Genomic DNA, 14,037 nt, shown 5'->3' with positions numbered 1-14,037 from the left:
TGCCCCTTCGGGGAGACACAGCGCACGAGCGGCACGTCCCACCCAGAGCCCGAGCGGAGGCGCGCGGGAGCCGGGACCGAGCCGGGCCTGCGCCGGAGCCGCCTCCCTCGCGTCTCCCTGGAGCTGGGCGCCCGCGGCACTGAGGACGGGCGCACGCCCTCCCGCTCGCAGGCCGCCGGAGCCGCGGCTGGAGAACCGCAGAGCCAGCGTGCGGGGCGGGGCCAGGGGCGGGGCCTGCGGCGGAAGTGAAGCTGCGCGCGGCATTCTGGGGCCGGAAACGGGGCTCACGTGGCAGCCGGTCGGCATGGCGGGGGTGCGGGGCCGCAAGCGGTGAGTTGAGGGTCTGGGGACCGACGAGGCTTCCCCGCGGCGCCCCTACGGGTCCGGGCAGCGGGGCGGGCACCGGGCTGGCGGGCGGTCGTGACTCCGGTGTCGGGGCCCGCAGGCGCCTGGCGGAGCTGACGGTGGATGAGTTCCTGGCCTCGGGCTTTGATTCCGAGTCCGAGTCGGAGCCTGAAGGAGCCGAGGAAGCCCAGGCGCGGGCGGCGCGCGGAGCCTCCCGGAACCAGGATGGGCCAGGCGGCGGCCCCTCCGCCAGGTGAGCGGGGCGTGTCCCCGGGCGGGTGGGCAGCTTCCCTTTCGTCGTCCCGGCGCGCCCACCGCGGGGTGCAGGCTGTTCCCGGGGCCTCAGCATTGAGACCTGGGCACCGGTGGCCCCTGCCCCGCACCCTCGGGCTGATTGATTCTTTCACCGGGTGCTGACCGAGCGGCCGCCCGCTGCCTCTCCTGGTTGGGGCGGGCGCAGGCTGGTGCGGGAGGCCCCTCGGGCTGGGTGAGCAGGAAGGAAAGGCGGGAGCGTGCGGGCGGCTCGTGCCGAGCGGCGTGAGAAGGTCGTGGGAAGAGGTGGTCATTAGCCAGAGACCCAGGGAGCAGGCGGCAGGACAGCGGGTCCGAGCTGGGAGGGGCCTCCCGCGGAGGAGAGGGAGGACCTGAAAGGCGATGGAGGAGCCCTCCGTTAGGCGTCCCAGGAACTTGGCACGTCGCAGGGGTTGGTGCTGCGAGTGCAGGAATGGCACGTGACGGGTGACAGCGAGAGTCACGGGGCTGCTGTCGGCGCAGGATGGGACCGGGAGGGACCCTTCTGGGGCCTGAGAGATGGTCTGGTTGGAGGAGGCGGGAGGGGTTTCGAAGACGGAGCTGGTGAGATCTCGTGGCAGAGTGCCTGCTGGGCATGAGACAGGCAGGGCGACCTTCCGCCCCAGCGAGTGCCTGGAAAGGTCGAGCTGCCAACCACTGAGGTGGAGCAGGGGTGGGCAGAGCAAGTTTGGGGGACCCCAGGTTCGGCGTTGTGCACGTTGGGTTTGAAATGCACCTGCTGAAACGGAGAGAGAGGGATGTGTGAGCGTGGACTTGGGGCCCAGGGCGATCTGAAAACCTGCCCCTGAAGTCCCCACCTCAGCTGTCGGTAGCTGCTGTGAGGGAGCAGGTTCGCCCCTTATCTTCCCAGAAGAGGCCAGCAAGCCTTACCCCCCACCCCACGGGCTCTGCCCACCCATCTGACTTGAGGACTGACCCCCACCTCCCCAGCCGACGCAAAGGCCGGGCATCTGAGCACAAGGACCAGCTTTCTCGGCTGAAGGACAAAGACCCCGAGTTCTACAAGTTCCTGCAGGAGAACGACCGGAGCCTGCTGAACTTCAGCGACTCGGACGGCTCTGAGGACGGAGAGGAGCCGCTGCACGCCCTGCCCGACACGCTGGAGGCGAGGGCGCGGACGGGCTGGGTGCGGGCCGGGGGCACGCTCCTGGCCTCGACACCCTGCTCAGCCGGGCCCTCTGTGTCTGGTGCAGGAAGCCAGTGAAGAGGAAGGTGAGGAGGACAAGGATGGGGCCTCCGGAGGACCGAAGGGGAAGAAGAGGGATTCCACCCCGGTGACCCTGGCCATGGTCGAGAGATGGAAGCAGGCAGCGAAAGTGAGAAACGGCCGGACCCGTCCCCCCCCCCCCGCGTTCGGAGCCGGCCCTGACGCGGTTGAGTCACCTGGGACCGTGCAGATGGGAGGCCCCCTTCTCCTAGCAGCCAGCTACCTCACATCGCTCTTCCTCGGGCGAGGAGGCGCCAGCACTGCGTTCTCCTTCAGTCACATCCTAGGGCCTCTGCCTGCTCCTTTGCTCTCGGTTTCTCTCTTGGGCTCCTTGCTCCCTCCCTCAAGTCTTGTGGGCAGGGTATGGTCTCTGTGCCTTTGCTAGTTGGTTAAGCCAGGCCCCTTCTTCCGAGGGTCTGGCCGTGGTTTCTGTAGGGACAGGAAGGGGCGGAAAGGGAGCACTCCGGAAGCTGTGCACAGCTGGCATCGCCCCGATCTGGGACCCTCAGCCCCGCCCCCGTGGTCCCTGAGCCAGGCTCCCTGCCCGTCCAGGGGGATGCTGGACTCTGTCTTTTTATTCCTGGCACATGGAACGCTGTCCCCACCGCTTGCCTTGTGTGAGAATGAGGGCGAGGGTGCATTCTCTCCTAGGGCAGGTTCTGGGAGCCGCTGGCTGCCTCTCCCTCTGTCCAGCACAGCTGATGGCTCCCTCAGCCTTCTGGGTTCTGTTCCCCTTCAGCAGCACCTGACTCCAAAGCTGTTCCACGAAGTTGTGCAGGCGTTCCGAGCGGCTGTGGCTACCACCCAAGGAGACCCCGAGGGTGCTGAGGCCGTTAAATTCCAGGTCACAGACGGTGCTGGTGAGCTGGGCCAGGGGACCTGGGACACAGGCTCTCTGTTCCGTCTGCTGTCCTGTGAGCGGCATCTGTGGTCCCCTCGTTGCAGTGTTCAACGCTCTGGTCACCTTCTGTATCAGGGATCTCCTTGGCTGCCTCCAGAAGCTGCTGTTTGGAAAAGCCCCAAAGGACAGCAGCAGGTGAGGGGGGGGTGTGGGGGTGCTCAGGGCCCTGCAGTCTGGGGAAAGCGGAAACCTGGCAGTTCCCTCTGGGCCCAGCTGGCACAGAGGGATGTTGGGGACAGCAGGCTCTCTCTGGGCTCTGGGGAGAGGCTCAGCTCCCAGGGCCCGTTGGAGTGGCCCTATCCTTTTTTCTTCCTGAGAAGGGAAATTCTCTGCCCAGAATTTCTCAGGGACCACAAACTACTTCCTTTTGTTCCCCATTTCCCCAGTCAGAATTCTTTCTCTCTCTCCCCTCCTCCCTCCCTCCCTCTCTCCCTCCCTCCCTCCCTCCCTCCTTCTCTCCCTCTGTTCTTCTCTTTTTCCTCTTTGGGTGAACAGTCTTGTTCACTCTCTCCTTGCCCTTTGCCCTGCGGTTGCTGGGTGTGTCTCCTGGGGGGCCTGGTCGATGCTGGGTTTGAGAACCTTACCTTCCACGTTAGAGTTAGAGGTAGATCGAGCAGAAGAGCTGTATTCAGAGGAGGGAGGAGGGCAGCAGATGGGTAGAACGTGTTCCTTGGGGCAGGGCGGGCCACACAGCTATTTCGAAGGAAGAAAGAAGTGTCCAGAGAGGCCCTCTGTCATCCCCTGGGCCTGGTGGTGGTGATCAGGCTGGACTGATGGGTTGAGGAGGGTTGGGCCGAGTGGAGGCGCCCTGTCTGACCCGGGCAGGGTGGAGGGGGCGGCAGTGAGTGTGCGGGCAGCAGGTGCTGTATTGGCGGTGCCCTCCTGGGAAGGAGGCCACTGCGCTGCCCTCGCTGGAGGAAGTGGAGGGCACTGCCTCCTGGGCAGAGTGAGCTGTCATGGTGCCCCTGGCCTTTGCCCCTTCATGTACTTCAGCAGGTGGTTTTTAACATCTTTTTATTGATTTTTAGATGGAGAGGGAGAGAGAAATATTGATGACAGAGACTCGTCCATCAGCTGCCTCCCACACGTCCCTACTGGGGATGGAGCCCACAACTCAGCTCTTGGCCCATGGGATGACATTCAACCCACTGAGCCACACCGGCTGGGCCGCTTCAGGGTTTGTTGTTACTAATCCTCACCAGAGGACATGTTTCCATTGATTTTTAGAGAGAGTGGAAGAGAGGGGGAGAGACAGAGAGAAACATCGATGTGAGAGAGACACATTGATTGGTTGCTTCCCGCATGCACCCTGCACCCCGACCGGGGCGGAGGATTGAGCCTGCAGCTGAGGTACATGCCCTTGACTAGAGGAATCGAACCCAGGACGCTTAAGTCCGCAGGTCGACGCTCTATCCACTGAGTAGACCGCCAGGGCGACTTAGCTTTTTTTAAAGCTTGTTTGGGCCACAGAATACCTGGTTGCAGTGGTGGTGGTTAGCGCCTGGGTTAAACCCCAGGGCCCCCCCTGCCTGTCACAGGTGTGGCTCTGGGAACCCTGGGGAAGTGGCAGTCTATCCCTCAGGCATTGGTCATGGCCGCTCTTGGGAGGGTCTCCCCACAGGGCCCCGTGCCCTGTGTCTTGTGCACGGACAGAACGTGTGAGCTGGGGGGTGTCTAAGGTTTGGGTCTCACTCGGTGGGGTGGGGTGGTCTCTGCAGGGTGCTGCAGCCATCCAGTAGCCCGCTGTGGGGGAAGCTCCGGCTGGACGTCAAGGCTTACCTGAGCTCAGTCATACAGGTGTGATGTCCGCGGGAGGGGGATGAGGGGGGGGGTGGCGGGCTGCTGGGTCAGCAGGGCCTGGCCATGGGCAGTGGTCTGGTCCTTCTCTGTATCTCCATGTGGTGGGTTTGGCGGCGCTGACCTCCTGCTCCCTCAGCTAGTGGCCTGCGTGGCAGAGGCGACGGTGGCAGCGGCCCTCCTGCAGCACATCAGCAGCTCCGTGCCCTACTTCTTGACCTTCCCCAAGCAGTGCCGCATGCTGCTCAAGGTGGGCGTTCCCCCTTGGCGTGCTCGAGTGCATGTGGCTACCCTCAAGCACGGCCCCACACTGGGGTCTGTCTCGGGCAACACAGCTGGGTACGTGGGAACAGGTTCTGAGCTGGGGCTGCTTCTCAGCCATGGCCACGGAAGCCTCTGGCTGGACTTGGGGAGGCCGGGGCCGGTGGTGACGTCTCGCTCGTTGCAGAGGATGGTGGTCCTGTGGAGCACGGGCGAGGAGACAGTCCGAGTGTTGGCCTTCCTGGTCCTCATCAGAGTCTGCCGGCACAAGAAAGACACCTTCCTGAGCCCCGTCCTGAAGGTAGTGTGGCCAGCGGCTCCCGCCCCTGCTGCCCCATCTGTGTCCATCGGGTCAGAGTTGAGAGCCTGAGGGCTGGCGGGCTGCCTTCGTGGTCAGCACTCTCACGGGCTGGCTCAAGGCAGATCCAGGTCCTTGTCACGTTTCCTCCCTGAGAAGGGCTGGTGACAATGATGGCATCCCTGCCTCCTCCCCCGCTTCCGTGGACTGCAGTACGCAGCTGTCCCCTCGGTGCACAAGGACATCGGGTGTGGAGAGGGGCAGGGACCCTGGTGCCTGACTCCAAACCAAGGGTGGCCTGCCTCGCATGGGGACCGTCCCGATCCCCCTGCATAGGCCTGGCAGCAGGGCTCCTCCCTCTCAGGCCCTCATGGTCCCTTTGCTGGCCCCCAAACTTGTTCCTGCTGGAGTTCACCCTCCCTTGGTACTGGGCCCGCCCTCTGACTGCAGGCTCTGTGCCCCAGGTTCTGGGTGCACCCCTGTGGAAGCTGAGCAGCAGCAGGGGCCCCAGGGGAGGGTCTGCAGCAGACAGCCAGGCTGTGCTTCTGAGAGGCAGTAGCTCTGAGGGTCAGACCCAGGTGTCACGGTGGGGCCTCGGGGCCTGGGAGCTCAGGCAGCTGTGACTGGTCTTCTGGCAGCAAATGTACATCACCTACGTGAGGAACTGCAAGTTCACCTCCCCCAGCACCCTGCCCCTCATCAGCTTCATGCAGCGGACGCTGACTGAGCTGCTGGCGCTGGACACCAGCGTCGCCTACCAGCACGCCTTCCTGTACATCCGCCAGCTCGCCATCCACCTGCGGAACGCCATGACCATGCGCAAGAAGGTGTGTGGCCGGGCCGGGCTGGCCAGGGTCCTTGTGGGGTTGGGAGGGGCACAGCTTCGGGGGCCTGTATGCATGGTGCGGAGGAGGGGCTGGGCCCTGGGGACCCTGTTGACTTGGGGGCTCCCTGCAGGAGACACACCAGTCGGTGTACAACTGGCAGTTCATGCACTGCCTGCAGCTGTGGTGCCGCGTCCTCAGCACCATCTGCCCCAGCGACACCCTCCAGCCCTTGATCTACCCCCTCGCCCAGGTCGTGCTCGGCTGCATCAAGTGAGTCTGAGTGTGCGGGGACCCCGAGGCCTAGAGGGCAGGGCAGGGGCAGGGGCAGTACACAGAGGCTTCCTGCAAGGGTCCTCTTGCAGGTGGCCAGGCCTCTAGGGAGTGTCTGCGGTCTGTGACTCGGCGACACCCGTGGAAGGGCTGGGCTGGAGCTGTCTGCGGCCTGTACCCTGTGTGGGAGGACCCCACGCTCGGGCAGCTGGGCTTCTGGGTGGCTTGTGCCGTGAGTGCCTCCCTAGCATCTCTGTCCGAGGATGCAGCAGTGTGCGTTCTGGGAGAGGGCCACGTGCAGTTTGAGGGGGATTGGGTTTATTTGCAGGGGGTTCTTGGACAGAGCAAGTGGGGTCTGGTGTGTGCAATCTTGGGTGTGAATATTGGGCGTGGGTCTCAGCAGAGAATGGAGGAGCTGTGCATGGCCTGGTGGCTGTTGGCCAGGAGGGGGCAGCCCTGTCCTCCTGAAGGAGAGTTGAAAGTTGGGATGAAAGGCTTGAATGAATGATCCCTTCAAACACATTAAAATGAAACAAAGTTAAACCTGGTTGGGTGTCCCCTCAGCCCCATAGCTGAGCACGGAGGCAAGTCCTGAGGGCCTGTGTCCTGCCCTGTTCTGTCAGGGATTCGGTGGGGCAGGTGTGGCCAGTGACCCTGAGAGGGTGCTAGGTCCTTGCTGCGGTGGGGGCTCCATGGGAAGGGTCGGGGCAGTGCCAGGAGGGTGGGGCGGGCTTGTGGGATCCCTGGGGCTGGGCCTCGTCTCACGCCCATCCTCCTGCTCCTAGGCTGGTTCCTACCGCACGCTTCTACCCGCTGCGCATGCACTGTGTGCGCATCCTGACACTGCTCTCCGAGGGTACTGGCACCTTCATCCCCGTGCTGCCCTTCATCCTTGAGGTGAGTGGGGAGGTGAGCGGGGAGGTGAGCGGGCGGGGCCCTCACCTGCAGAGCACAGGTGCTGCCAGGGCATCCCTGGTCCTGCCCAGGCTGGTGCATGTGTTCGTTGGCAAGAGCAGCAGTGAGGACAAGGAAGCTGCCTTGTGGGGTGGGCCTGAGGTTGCTGGTTTTAGGGCACAGACCTGGGTCAGTCTGGGCATTTGCCCGACATGAGCATGAGTGGGAGATCCAGGCTGGAAACCCGGGTCTGATTCCAAGGCTGCATCTGCCCTCTGCACATCCCCGAGCGTGTGCACGAGCGTGTGCTTCTGCGTGTGCGTGCTCACGTAAGCTCAGTTGGGAAAGGCTGTGGTCCAAAACCCAGAAATCCACTGGTGGTCAGGCCCAACCCAGGAAATACTCAGAAGTTCACACCCATCACCCACCAGACAGCTCAGAGCTGTGCCTCAGGAAGACAAAGGTCAGGTTTGTGGTTGCCCTGGAGCAGGAGGGGGAGGGAGGGAACCTCAGGAACCTCAGGAACCTCCTCACTCAATGCCCTGAGGCAGGGACAGTGCAAGCTTCATGCTCATAGAATGACACCCCCCCCCCCCCCCCTTCCCGCCCAGCAGCCCTGGTGTCCAGGCATGAAGCTCCCACTGCTGGCCAGCTCAGGGCACCTGTCTATCCTCTGCCTACCGTCTCCCTCAACTGATCTCTTTCCGCCTTCACTTTTGCACTGACCCCATCTGGGCTCGCCATAGCTACGTCCCGCACATCCCTCACCCATGGGTGCAGGCCTCTCCTCTCCAGAGAAAACTGACCACAGAGGCGGAAGCCGAGCTCTCTGCCTCCGGGGAGCCCCAGCCCTTCCCTCCCTGGGTGGAAAAGGGGTTAAGAGCAGCCTGTGTGGGAGATCAGACCACCTCCTTCCCCCCAGGCTGAGCCAGGCTGGGCAAGCACCCTGCCCTCCCGGGGACCACTTTGTTGTCCACACATCACGGCTGCTCATCTGGAGCTGACCTGAGCTCGGCTCTGTGGAGTCTCATTGGGGGTGCCTTCCACAGTTGGGCTCTCCCAGCCTCGGCCCTCATGCCCCTCAGGAACTCATCCCGATCACCCCTGAGGCAGGGACAGAAAATTCACGCTCATGAAATGAACCCCCCCACCCCACCTCCCCAGCCCTGTTCCTGGGCAGCCTTAGCCTCCTGACCGGGAGGGCTTCTCCCCGAGGCAGGGCCCGCACAGAGCAGCCTGCCCTCTGTAGAGGACGCAGAGGCAGGGCTGCCAGCCCCCGTCTGAGACCTCATGCCCCTCGGTGTGTTGCTCCTGGGGATGCAGCCCTTGGGGACATGGTCGTGGGGGAGCCTGCTGTGGTCCTGGACTGAAGGACTCGTCTCCGGACGCGGGGCGTGGGCACGCCCGTTGGCCAGGGTCCCACTCAGGGACGGCGGGGCTCCCTTGGGGGCCACCAGAGCTCTGGAAGGCAGACAGGCTCTTGGGCCAGGGGGTCTGTGGGGCTGCAGGGCTGGCACTGCCTCTGGCCACTTGTCCCTACTCTCACGGTGGGTCTTCAGGGACCCGGGGGGCGGGGGGTGCAGTGGGTGTGAGCACTGCAGTCTGATGAGGCTGTTGGTCCTGCAGGTTTTCCAGCAGGTTGACTTCAACAGGAAGCCAGGACGGATGAGTTCCAAGCCCATCAACTTCGCTGTGATCCTGAAGCTGTCTAAGGTCAACCTGCAGGAGAAGGCTTACCGGGTGAGGCTGGCCTCTAGGGAGGGCCTAGGGAGGGAGTGCCCCGGGTGGGGTCACCGCAGGATGTCAGAGGACACTGTGGTCAGCATCCTGAGTGACCATGGAGGCAAGAGGAGTGTGAACAGGAGGGGCTTGCTGCCCTGTGGAGTTTCTGCATGGACTCTTGTCGGCCCCCAGGGTCGGGGAGCAGACACCCATGGGCCCCAGCCCCATGAGCCTGAGTGAAGCTGTGGGTCCCCACCTCCTTCTCCCCTGGAGAGGGAGCTGGCATTCAGCCTGTGAGGGGGGTGCCTGAGCTCTCCTCCCGTTGCTCCTCAGGATGGGCTGGTGGAGCAGCTGTACGACCTCACCCTCGAGTACCTGCACAGCCAGGCCCATAGCATCGCCTTCCCGGAACTGGCGCTGCCGGCCATCCTGCAGGTGAGTGCCGCTGCCCGGCTCCCCTACCCTGCCCAGACCCTCTGTGACCTCCTGTGAGGCTGACTAGACTGTGTTTAATCACCTCGGCCCTGTTGACACAAGGGCAGGAGACAGCAGCCTGTCTCAGCCACAGAGCCAGTGGTGGGACCCTGGGCCCTGAGTCTGTCCTGGGGTAGTTGGGCCTGAGTGGGCTGGTCTCCTGCTTGCATGCCTCCCCTGTGGTCCTGAGTGTGGTGCGGAGGTGGGGCTAGGGGATAGGGGGGTGGGGGGGTGACTCTCATGGGAGGCCTTCATTTTCAGCCGAGATGCTCCTGTTTCGGGGAGGCCTGTGCCTCCTGGGAGCGGCGCTGTCTGTCTGCAGGGCCCTGGGGTGGGGTTGCCTCCACCCAGTGCACTGGCTCAGAGCCCACTGGGACTTGGGTTCGGGTGGGCAAGTCTCTATTTCTGGGCTTGAAGCCCCAGAGATCAGCACATTCTTTTGGGTAAAGAGCCAGGTGGTATTGTAGGCTTTGCAGTCCTGTGGTTTCCACAACTGCTTGATTCTCCTTCGAAGTAAAAAACCCACAAGTGTGTAAATGAAGGGACCAGGCCCTGGTTCTCAGGAGGCTCTGCCCCACAGGCACTTGCCCCAGGGCTCCACGCCTCCACCCCTCTACCTCTCTGGGCACATGTAGGGGGTGGGCCCTTGGCTGCATGCAGAACAGCCCTGTGTGCTGCTGGCTGAGCCCCTCTTCCTTCTGCAGCTGAAGTCCTTCCTCCGAGAGTGCAAGGTAGCCAACTACTGCCGGCAGGTGCGCCAGCTGCTGGAGAAGGTGCAGGAGAACGCAGACCACATCTGCAGCCTCCGCCAGAGGGCCCCCTTCGGTGTGGCCAACCGGCAGGCCGTGGTCAGTGGGGAGGCACCCGTGTGTGGCTGGGGCTTGGGTTTTGCCCAGGATGGGACGTGACCCCAACCTTTCCCCACAGGATGACTGGGAGAAGCGGACCCGAGAGGAGGGGACTCCGCTCACCAAGTACTACAGCCAGTGGCGGAAACTGAGGGACCGGGAGATTCAGCTGGAAATCAGCGGCAAAGAGCGGGTACGGGCCGGGAGGCTGTCGGAGCCTGGGCACGCCCGGCCGGATTGTTCGGAGACGAGGACCTAGCACCCTGGCTATGCCTTTAAGGCAGGATGGGGCTGGGACCTGTTGGGGACAACATCTGCGAGGGTGGCAGGGCTGGGGCTGCCCTGCAGGATGCGCCTGTGACCTGGATGGCACTTAAAGACCAGTGGGTGGCTGGGGCCTCCTCCTCCACCTGGCGGGTGGCTGTCCAGGAACCCTTCCCAGGGATGCTTCGGGAGGAAAAGTGGCCCAGCAGGTGTTTGTGTGGGGAAAGAAAAGCAGGACACTGGGTCTAGGAGAAGCCGTCTAGGAATGAGGGTTCTTGCTGGTGGCACGGCTGTGGCTGTGTGGCCGGGCTGGCACCCAGGGCTCCCTGCACACCCCCACCTGCTGCTCTTGTTTTGGGCCTTCCAGCTGGAAGACCTGAACTTCCCCGAGATAAAGCGGCGGAAGCTGGGGGACAGAAAGGATGAGGACAGGGTGGAATTCAAGGACCTCTTTGACCTGGACAGTGATGACGACGATGCTGCAGACTTCTCAGAGAGAGGTGGGCCTGTGTGGCTCGGCTTGAACTCCCAGGGGTTGGGCAACAGGCCTGGTGGAGGGGTGCCTGCTCCCACCTCAGCTCCTGTTTGTGGGGGCCACTCTGCCCTTCCCCACCACTTTGCTTTCTTTGATTTGAGGTGGGCCTCCTGGAATTGGAACATGTGTCCCTAGGCCTTGTCCCTCTCCCCACTACTCTCCAGGGCAGTTCTGAATCTTTTCCACTTGCCCAAGGGGAGGGTTGGTGCAGGGCCGTGAGCCTAGCTACCCACTCCTTGTGCATCTGCTGTGGGCCCCTCCCATGGGCTCTTTGCCTTGGCCCCCAGTTACACCTAGGTCTCCGAGAGCTCAGCAGGGGGTAGAGGACGATGACCAGGATGATGATGACGACGAGGATGAAGACGAGGACGGCAGCAGTAGTGGCCAAGAAGTTAGCAACTCAGACGGTGAGTGGTTCCTGGGTCAGGGTGCTGTGCCCTTTGAGCTCGTGCCCAAGGCTCCTCCCTGGGGATGTAGGGCCAGCTGCTCTGTTCCTGCTAGCTCTGGCAGCCAGCAGCAGCGGCACCGATAAATTAATTAGTGCTGTGATTAATTAGTGATGAGTAACCCCCAGGCTGGCTTCTTTCTGATAAAGCAGAATTTATGTAGCCTCGGTGTCTTCCTGCAGATGGAGGCTCAGATGCAGAGTCAGGGCTGGCCCCCCGGGAGCTGTGGCGACTGCTTGCCCAGGGGCCGGAGGATGAACTGGAAGACCTACAACTCTCTGAGGAGGACTGAGGGCCACCATCCTGGTCTGCCTGCAGTGCCCCATCTCACCAGCAGTTCAGCCTTGGGCCTGAGGCCTTGGGGTCGGTGCCCATACCCCAGGAAGGACAGTAGATGGCGGACAGGGCTTTATTTTTACAACATAAAAGACCAGGAAGTACCAAGCACTGTGCTGATCACTGGAGTGGCAGCCTTGGTGACTGACACCTGCATTGTGGAGCCAGCCCACTGCTGCACCCAAGGGTGCTGGGTGCCCGTGAGGGAAGCTGAGCTCTCACCTGATGTCAGGACGCTGAAATCTCACCGCAGTCCCAGTTCCCGAGGGAGCCAGGGGCCGGCCTGGCCAGTGAACGGCTTGTCTTTGGTTTGTCTGCAGCCCCAGGTTGGATCCCAGGCATGTGCGCCAGGCTCTGTGTCACCCCCAGAAGTCTTTGAAAACACATTCCTTTCCTCTTAAGTCACATGTTTTCTTTTTAAAAGTTCTTTGTGTTTTTGCTCCCAAAACCAGAGGAAAAGCAGCTGTGGGGAGGGGCCTTCGCATTGCAGTGGCTGGCACTGAAGGGTGGGCTCCACGACTCAGCACAGAGGCTGGGAGGGGTCTGAAGGCCCCGGGAGCAGAGCCATGGTCCCGTTCTCTTGCTTGGGTGAGGCTTGGCCGCCAGTGGGAAGTCCCCCCACAAAGGATGAGGGGGCCGTGGCTGGGGACGGGGGCTGCTCCCCTGAGGTGAGTGCCCGCTCAGGGGCCCGCAGTGCTGGTGGCTGCAGTGGCAATGCCACCGGAAAGCTGGCCACGTAGAAGACTCGGCCCAGGCGCTTGGCCACCTGTGGAGAGAGCCTGGGTTGGGGGTCTGCAACCTCGGTGCTGTCCCTCCAGGACGGGGGACCACCGCCCACTGGCACGCACCTGCGCCCGGATCTTGAGAGCAGGCCCCAGCTTTAGCCCCATGGTGGTCAGGAGGTGCTCCTCCGTCAGCAGGGGCAGGGTCTCCCCATCTATCCCCTGTTCTCTGAAGACCTGGTGGGGTGGGAGCCTGTCAGGGCCTGAGTGGGAACTGCTTGCTCACCCTTCAGGGTCCCTCAGTCAGGCCAAGGCTGCCAGGTCGGGGGCGGGGGCGGGGGGTGGAGGGCTCAAGGCTTTGGAAAGCGGAGCCAAGAGGAGCTGTTTGTGCAGTTTGTATGGAAAATAATCATGTGAAAGAAAACTTGGACATATGCCTGTGTGGAGGGGACAGCACTGCAGGTTGGGACGGGAGCATGCACAGTGCCCCCCACACCCTTTGAGGAGGAGAATGGGGGTGAGGAGAGGCACTGGGGACAGGAGCTCAGGACCATCTTGGGCAGGTGCCCCCTCACCCGTGTGTATTCTCCACAGCCCGACAGGCCCCCCACGAAGCTGCAGACATCGTCCACTGTCCACTTGCTGATGTCCTCAGGGGTGGTGGCCTCCTCCCCATCGCTGAAGAGTCCCCCCATGGCGCCTGGTTGGGAGGGGGTGTTACTAGGACTGGCTGCCTCTTTCCCAGGTTCCCACCATCTGCTGGCCTCTGCCCTTGTCCAGGTCCATGACTAAAAGGCCCTTTCTCCCCTTGGACTTCCTAAGGAGACGTGGGGGGATGGGTCGTCCCCCCCCCCCCCCCTCTGCTGAGGGGTCTAGAGCAGCGAGTGCCCACCTGTGTGGAAGTAGGGGCTGACGCAGGGCACGCTCAAGGGCAGAGAGGGGGGCAGCAGGGACCCTGAGAGAAGTCCCTTCCGCTCAGAGCCGGCCCCTCCACCTGGGGAGAGGCCCCGGCCCCCAACAGCCAGCATCTCGGGGTCCTCTCCGTCTGAGTCCTTGGGGGGCTCATCCTCAGAGCCATCCTGTACCCAGAGCTCAGCCCCGGTGGTCTTGGGCTCACTGGGCCGAGCTGAGGCCGGGCTGACGCTCCCCTTCCGAGGGGTTCGGCGGGTGGGCTCCCGCGGCGGGGTGGGGGAGCCGGGGGGTCCCTGTGGGGGCAGCGCCAGCCTGGGCGCGGAGCTGGGTCTCAGCACCAGCAGGGCCTCCGCGCCGTCCGGCTGGGGCAGCGCAGCTTCTGGCGCCAGCAGCTGCGGACGGTGCGCACCCTCCAGCTCCTTCTGCCGCAGCAGCTCGGCCGACATCTCCAACCTGGGGCGGGGGGGTGCGGGGGGCCGGGGTCAGGATCCAGCGAGACGGAGCCGCCTTCTGCCCTGCCAGCCCCGCCACCTACCGCGCCAGGTTCTGCTTCCGCAGGAGCTCCTGCTGCCGGGCGAGCAGCTCCGCCTGGGCCGGGGGCAGGAAACCGAAGCCTGGGGAAGGGGACAGTCCACGAAGCGAGTGGTCCAGTGCCCCACAACCGCC

At 63.5% G+C, this 14,037-nt stretch overlaps 2 protein-coding genes across 7 annotated transcripts in view; one reads left to right on the top strand and one right to left on the bottom strand.

Annotated features, from left to right (window-relative positions):
- Window positions 1-243: 243 nt before the first annotated feature.
- Window positions 244-12,138, top strand: NOC2L (NOC2 like nucleolar associated transcriptional repressor). 2 transcript variants are annotated; one of them, XM_070403815.1, is made up of 19 exons: window positions 244-330; window positions 446-598; window positions 1,588-1,762; window positions 1,851-1,973; window positions 2,607-2,724; window positions 2,810-2,900; window positions 4,484-4,562; window positions 4,702-4,812; window positions 5,011-5,124; window positions 5,760-5,948; window positions 6,079-6,218; window positions 7,004-7,115; window positions 8,739-8,852; window positions 9,168-9,269; window positions 10,013-10,156; window positions 10,236-10,349; window positions 10,788-10,920; window positions 11,243-11,362; window positions 11,584-12,138. In XM_070403815.1, the coding sequence occupies exons 1-19, from the start codon at window positions 305-307 to the stop codon at window positions 11,691-11,693; spliced, it is 2,268 nt and encodes a 755-aa protein (XP_070259916.1). In that variant the 5' UTR covers window positions 244-304; the 3' UTR covers window positions 11,694-12,138. The 2 variants fall into 2 exon arrangements, with proteins under 2 accessions (XP_070259916.1, XP_070259915.1); XM_070403814.1 differs by having other exon boundaries at window positions 2,604-2,724.
- The window catches only part of SAMD11 (sterile alpha motif domain containing 11), a 19,686-nt gene continuing 16,344 nt past the window's right edge, over window positions 10,696-14,037 (bottom strand). For 4 of the 5 annotated variants that reach the window (XM_070403809.1, XM_070403810.1, XM_070403811.1 and 1 more), the window contains 5 exons: window positions 13,907-13,985; window positions 13,352-13,824; window positions 13,035-13,159; window positions 12,586-12,696; window positions 10,696-12,503 (listed from right to left, as the gene is read on the bottom strand). In XM_070403809.1, the coding sequence (XP_070259910.1) occupies window positions 12,258-12,503; window positions 12,586-12,696; window positions 13,035-13,159; window positions 13,352-13,824; window positions 13,907-13,985 (1,034 nt within the window). In that variant the 3' untranslated portion in view covers window positions 10,696-12,257. The remainder of the gene's footprint in view (window positions 12,504-12,585; window positions 12,697-13,034; window positions 13,160-13,351; window positions 13,825-13,906; window positions 13,986-14,037) is intronic. The other variant, XM_070403813.1, reaches the window with a different exon arrangement.

Source organism: Myotis yumanensis, unplaced genomic scaffold (assembly GCF_028538775.1).
Source record: "Myotis yumanensis isolate MYYU_CA2020_CCGP unplaced genomic scaffold, mMyoYum1.0.hap1 SCAF_2, whole genome shotgun sequence".
Taxonomy (NCBI): domain Eukaryota; kingdom Metazoa; phylum Chordata; class Mammalia; order Chiroptera; family Vespertilionidae; genus Myotis; species Myotis yumanensis.
This window is presented reverse-complemented; position numbering and strand designations above follow the sequence as displayed.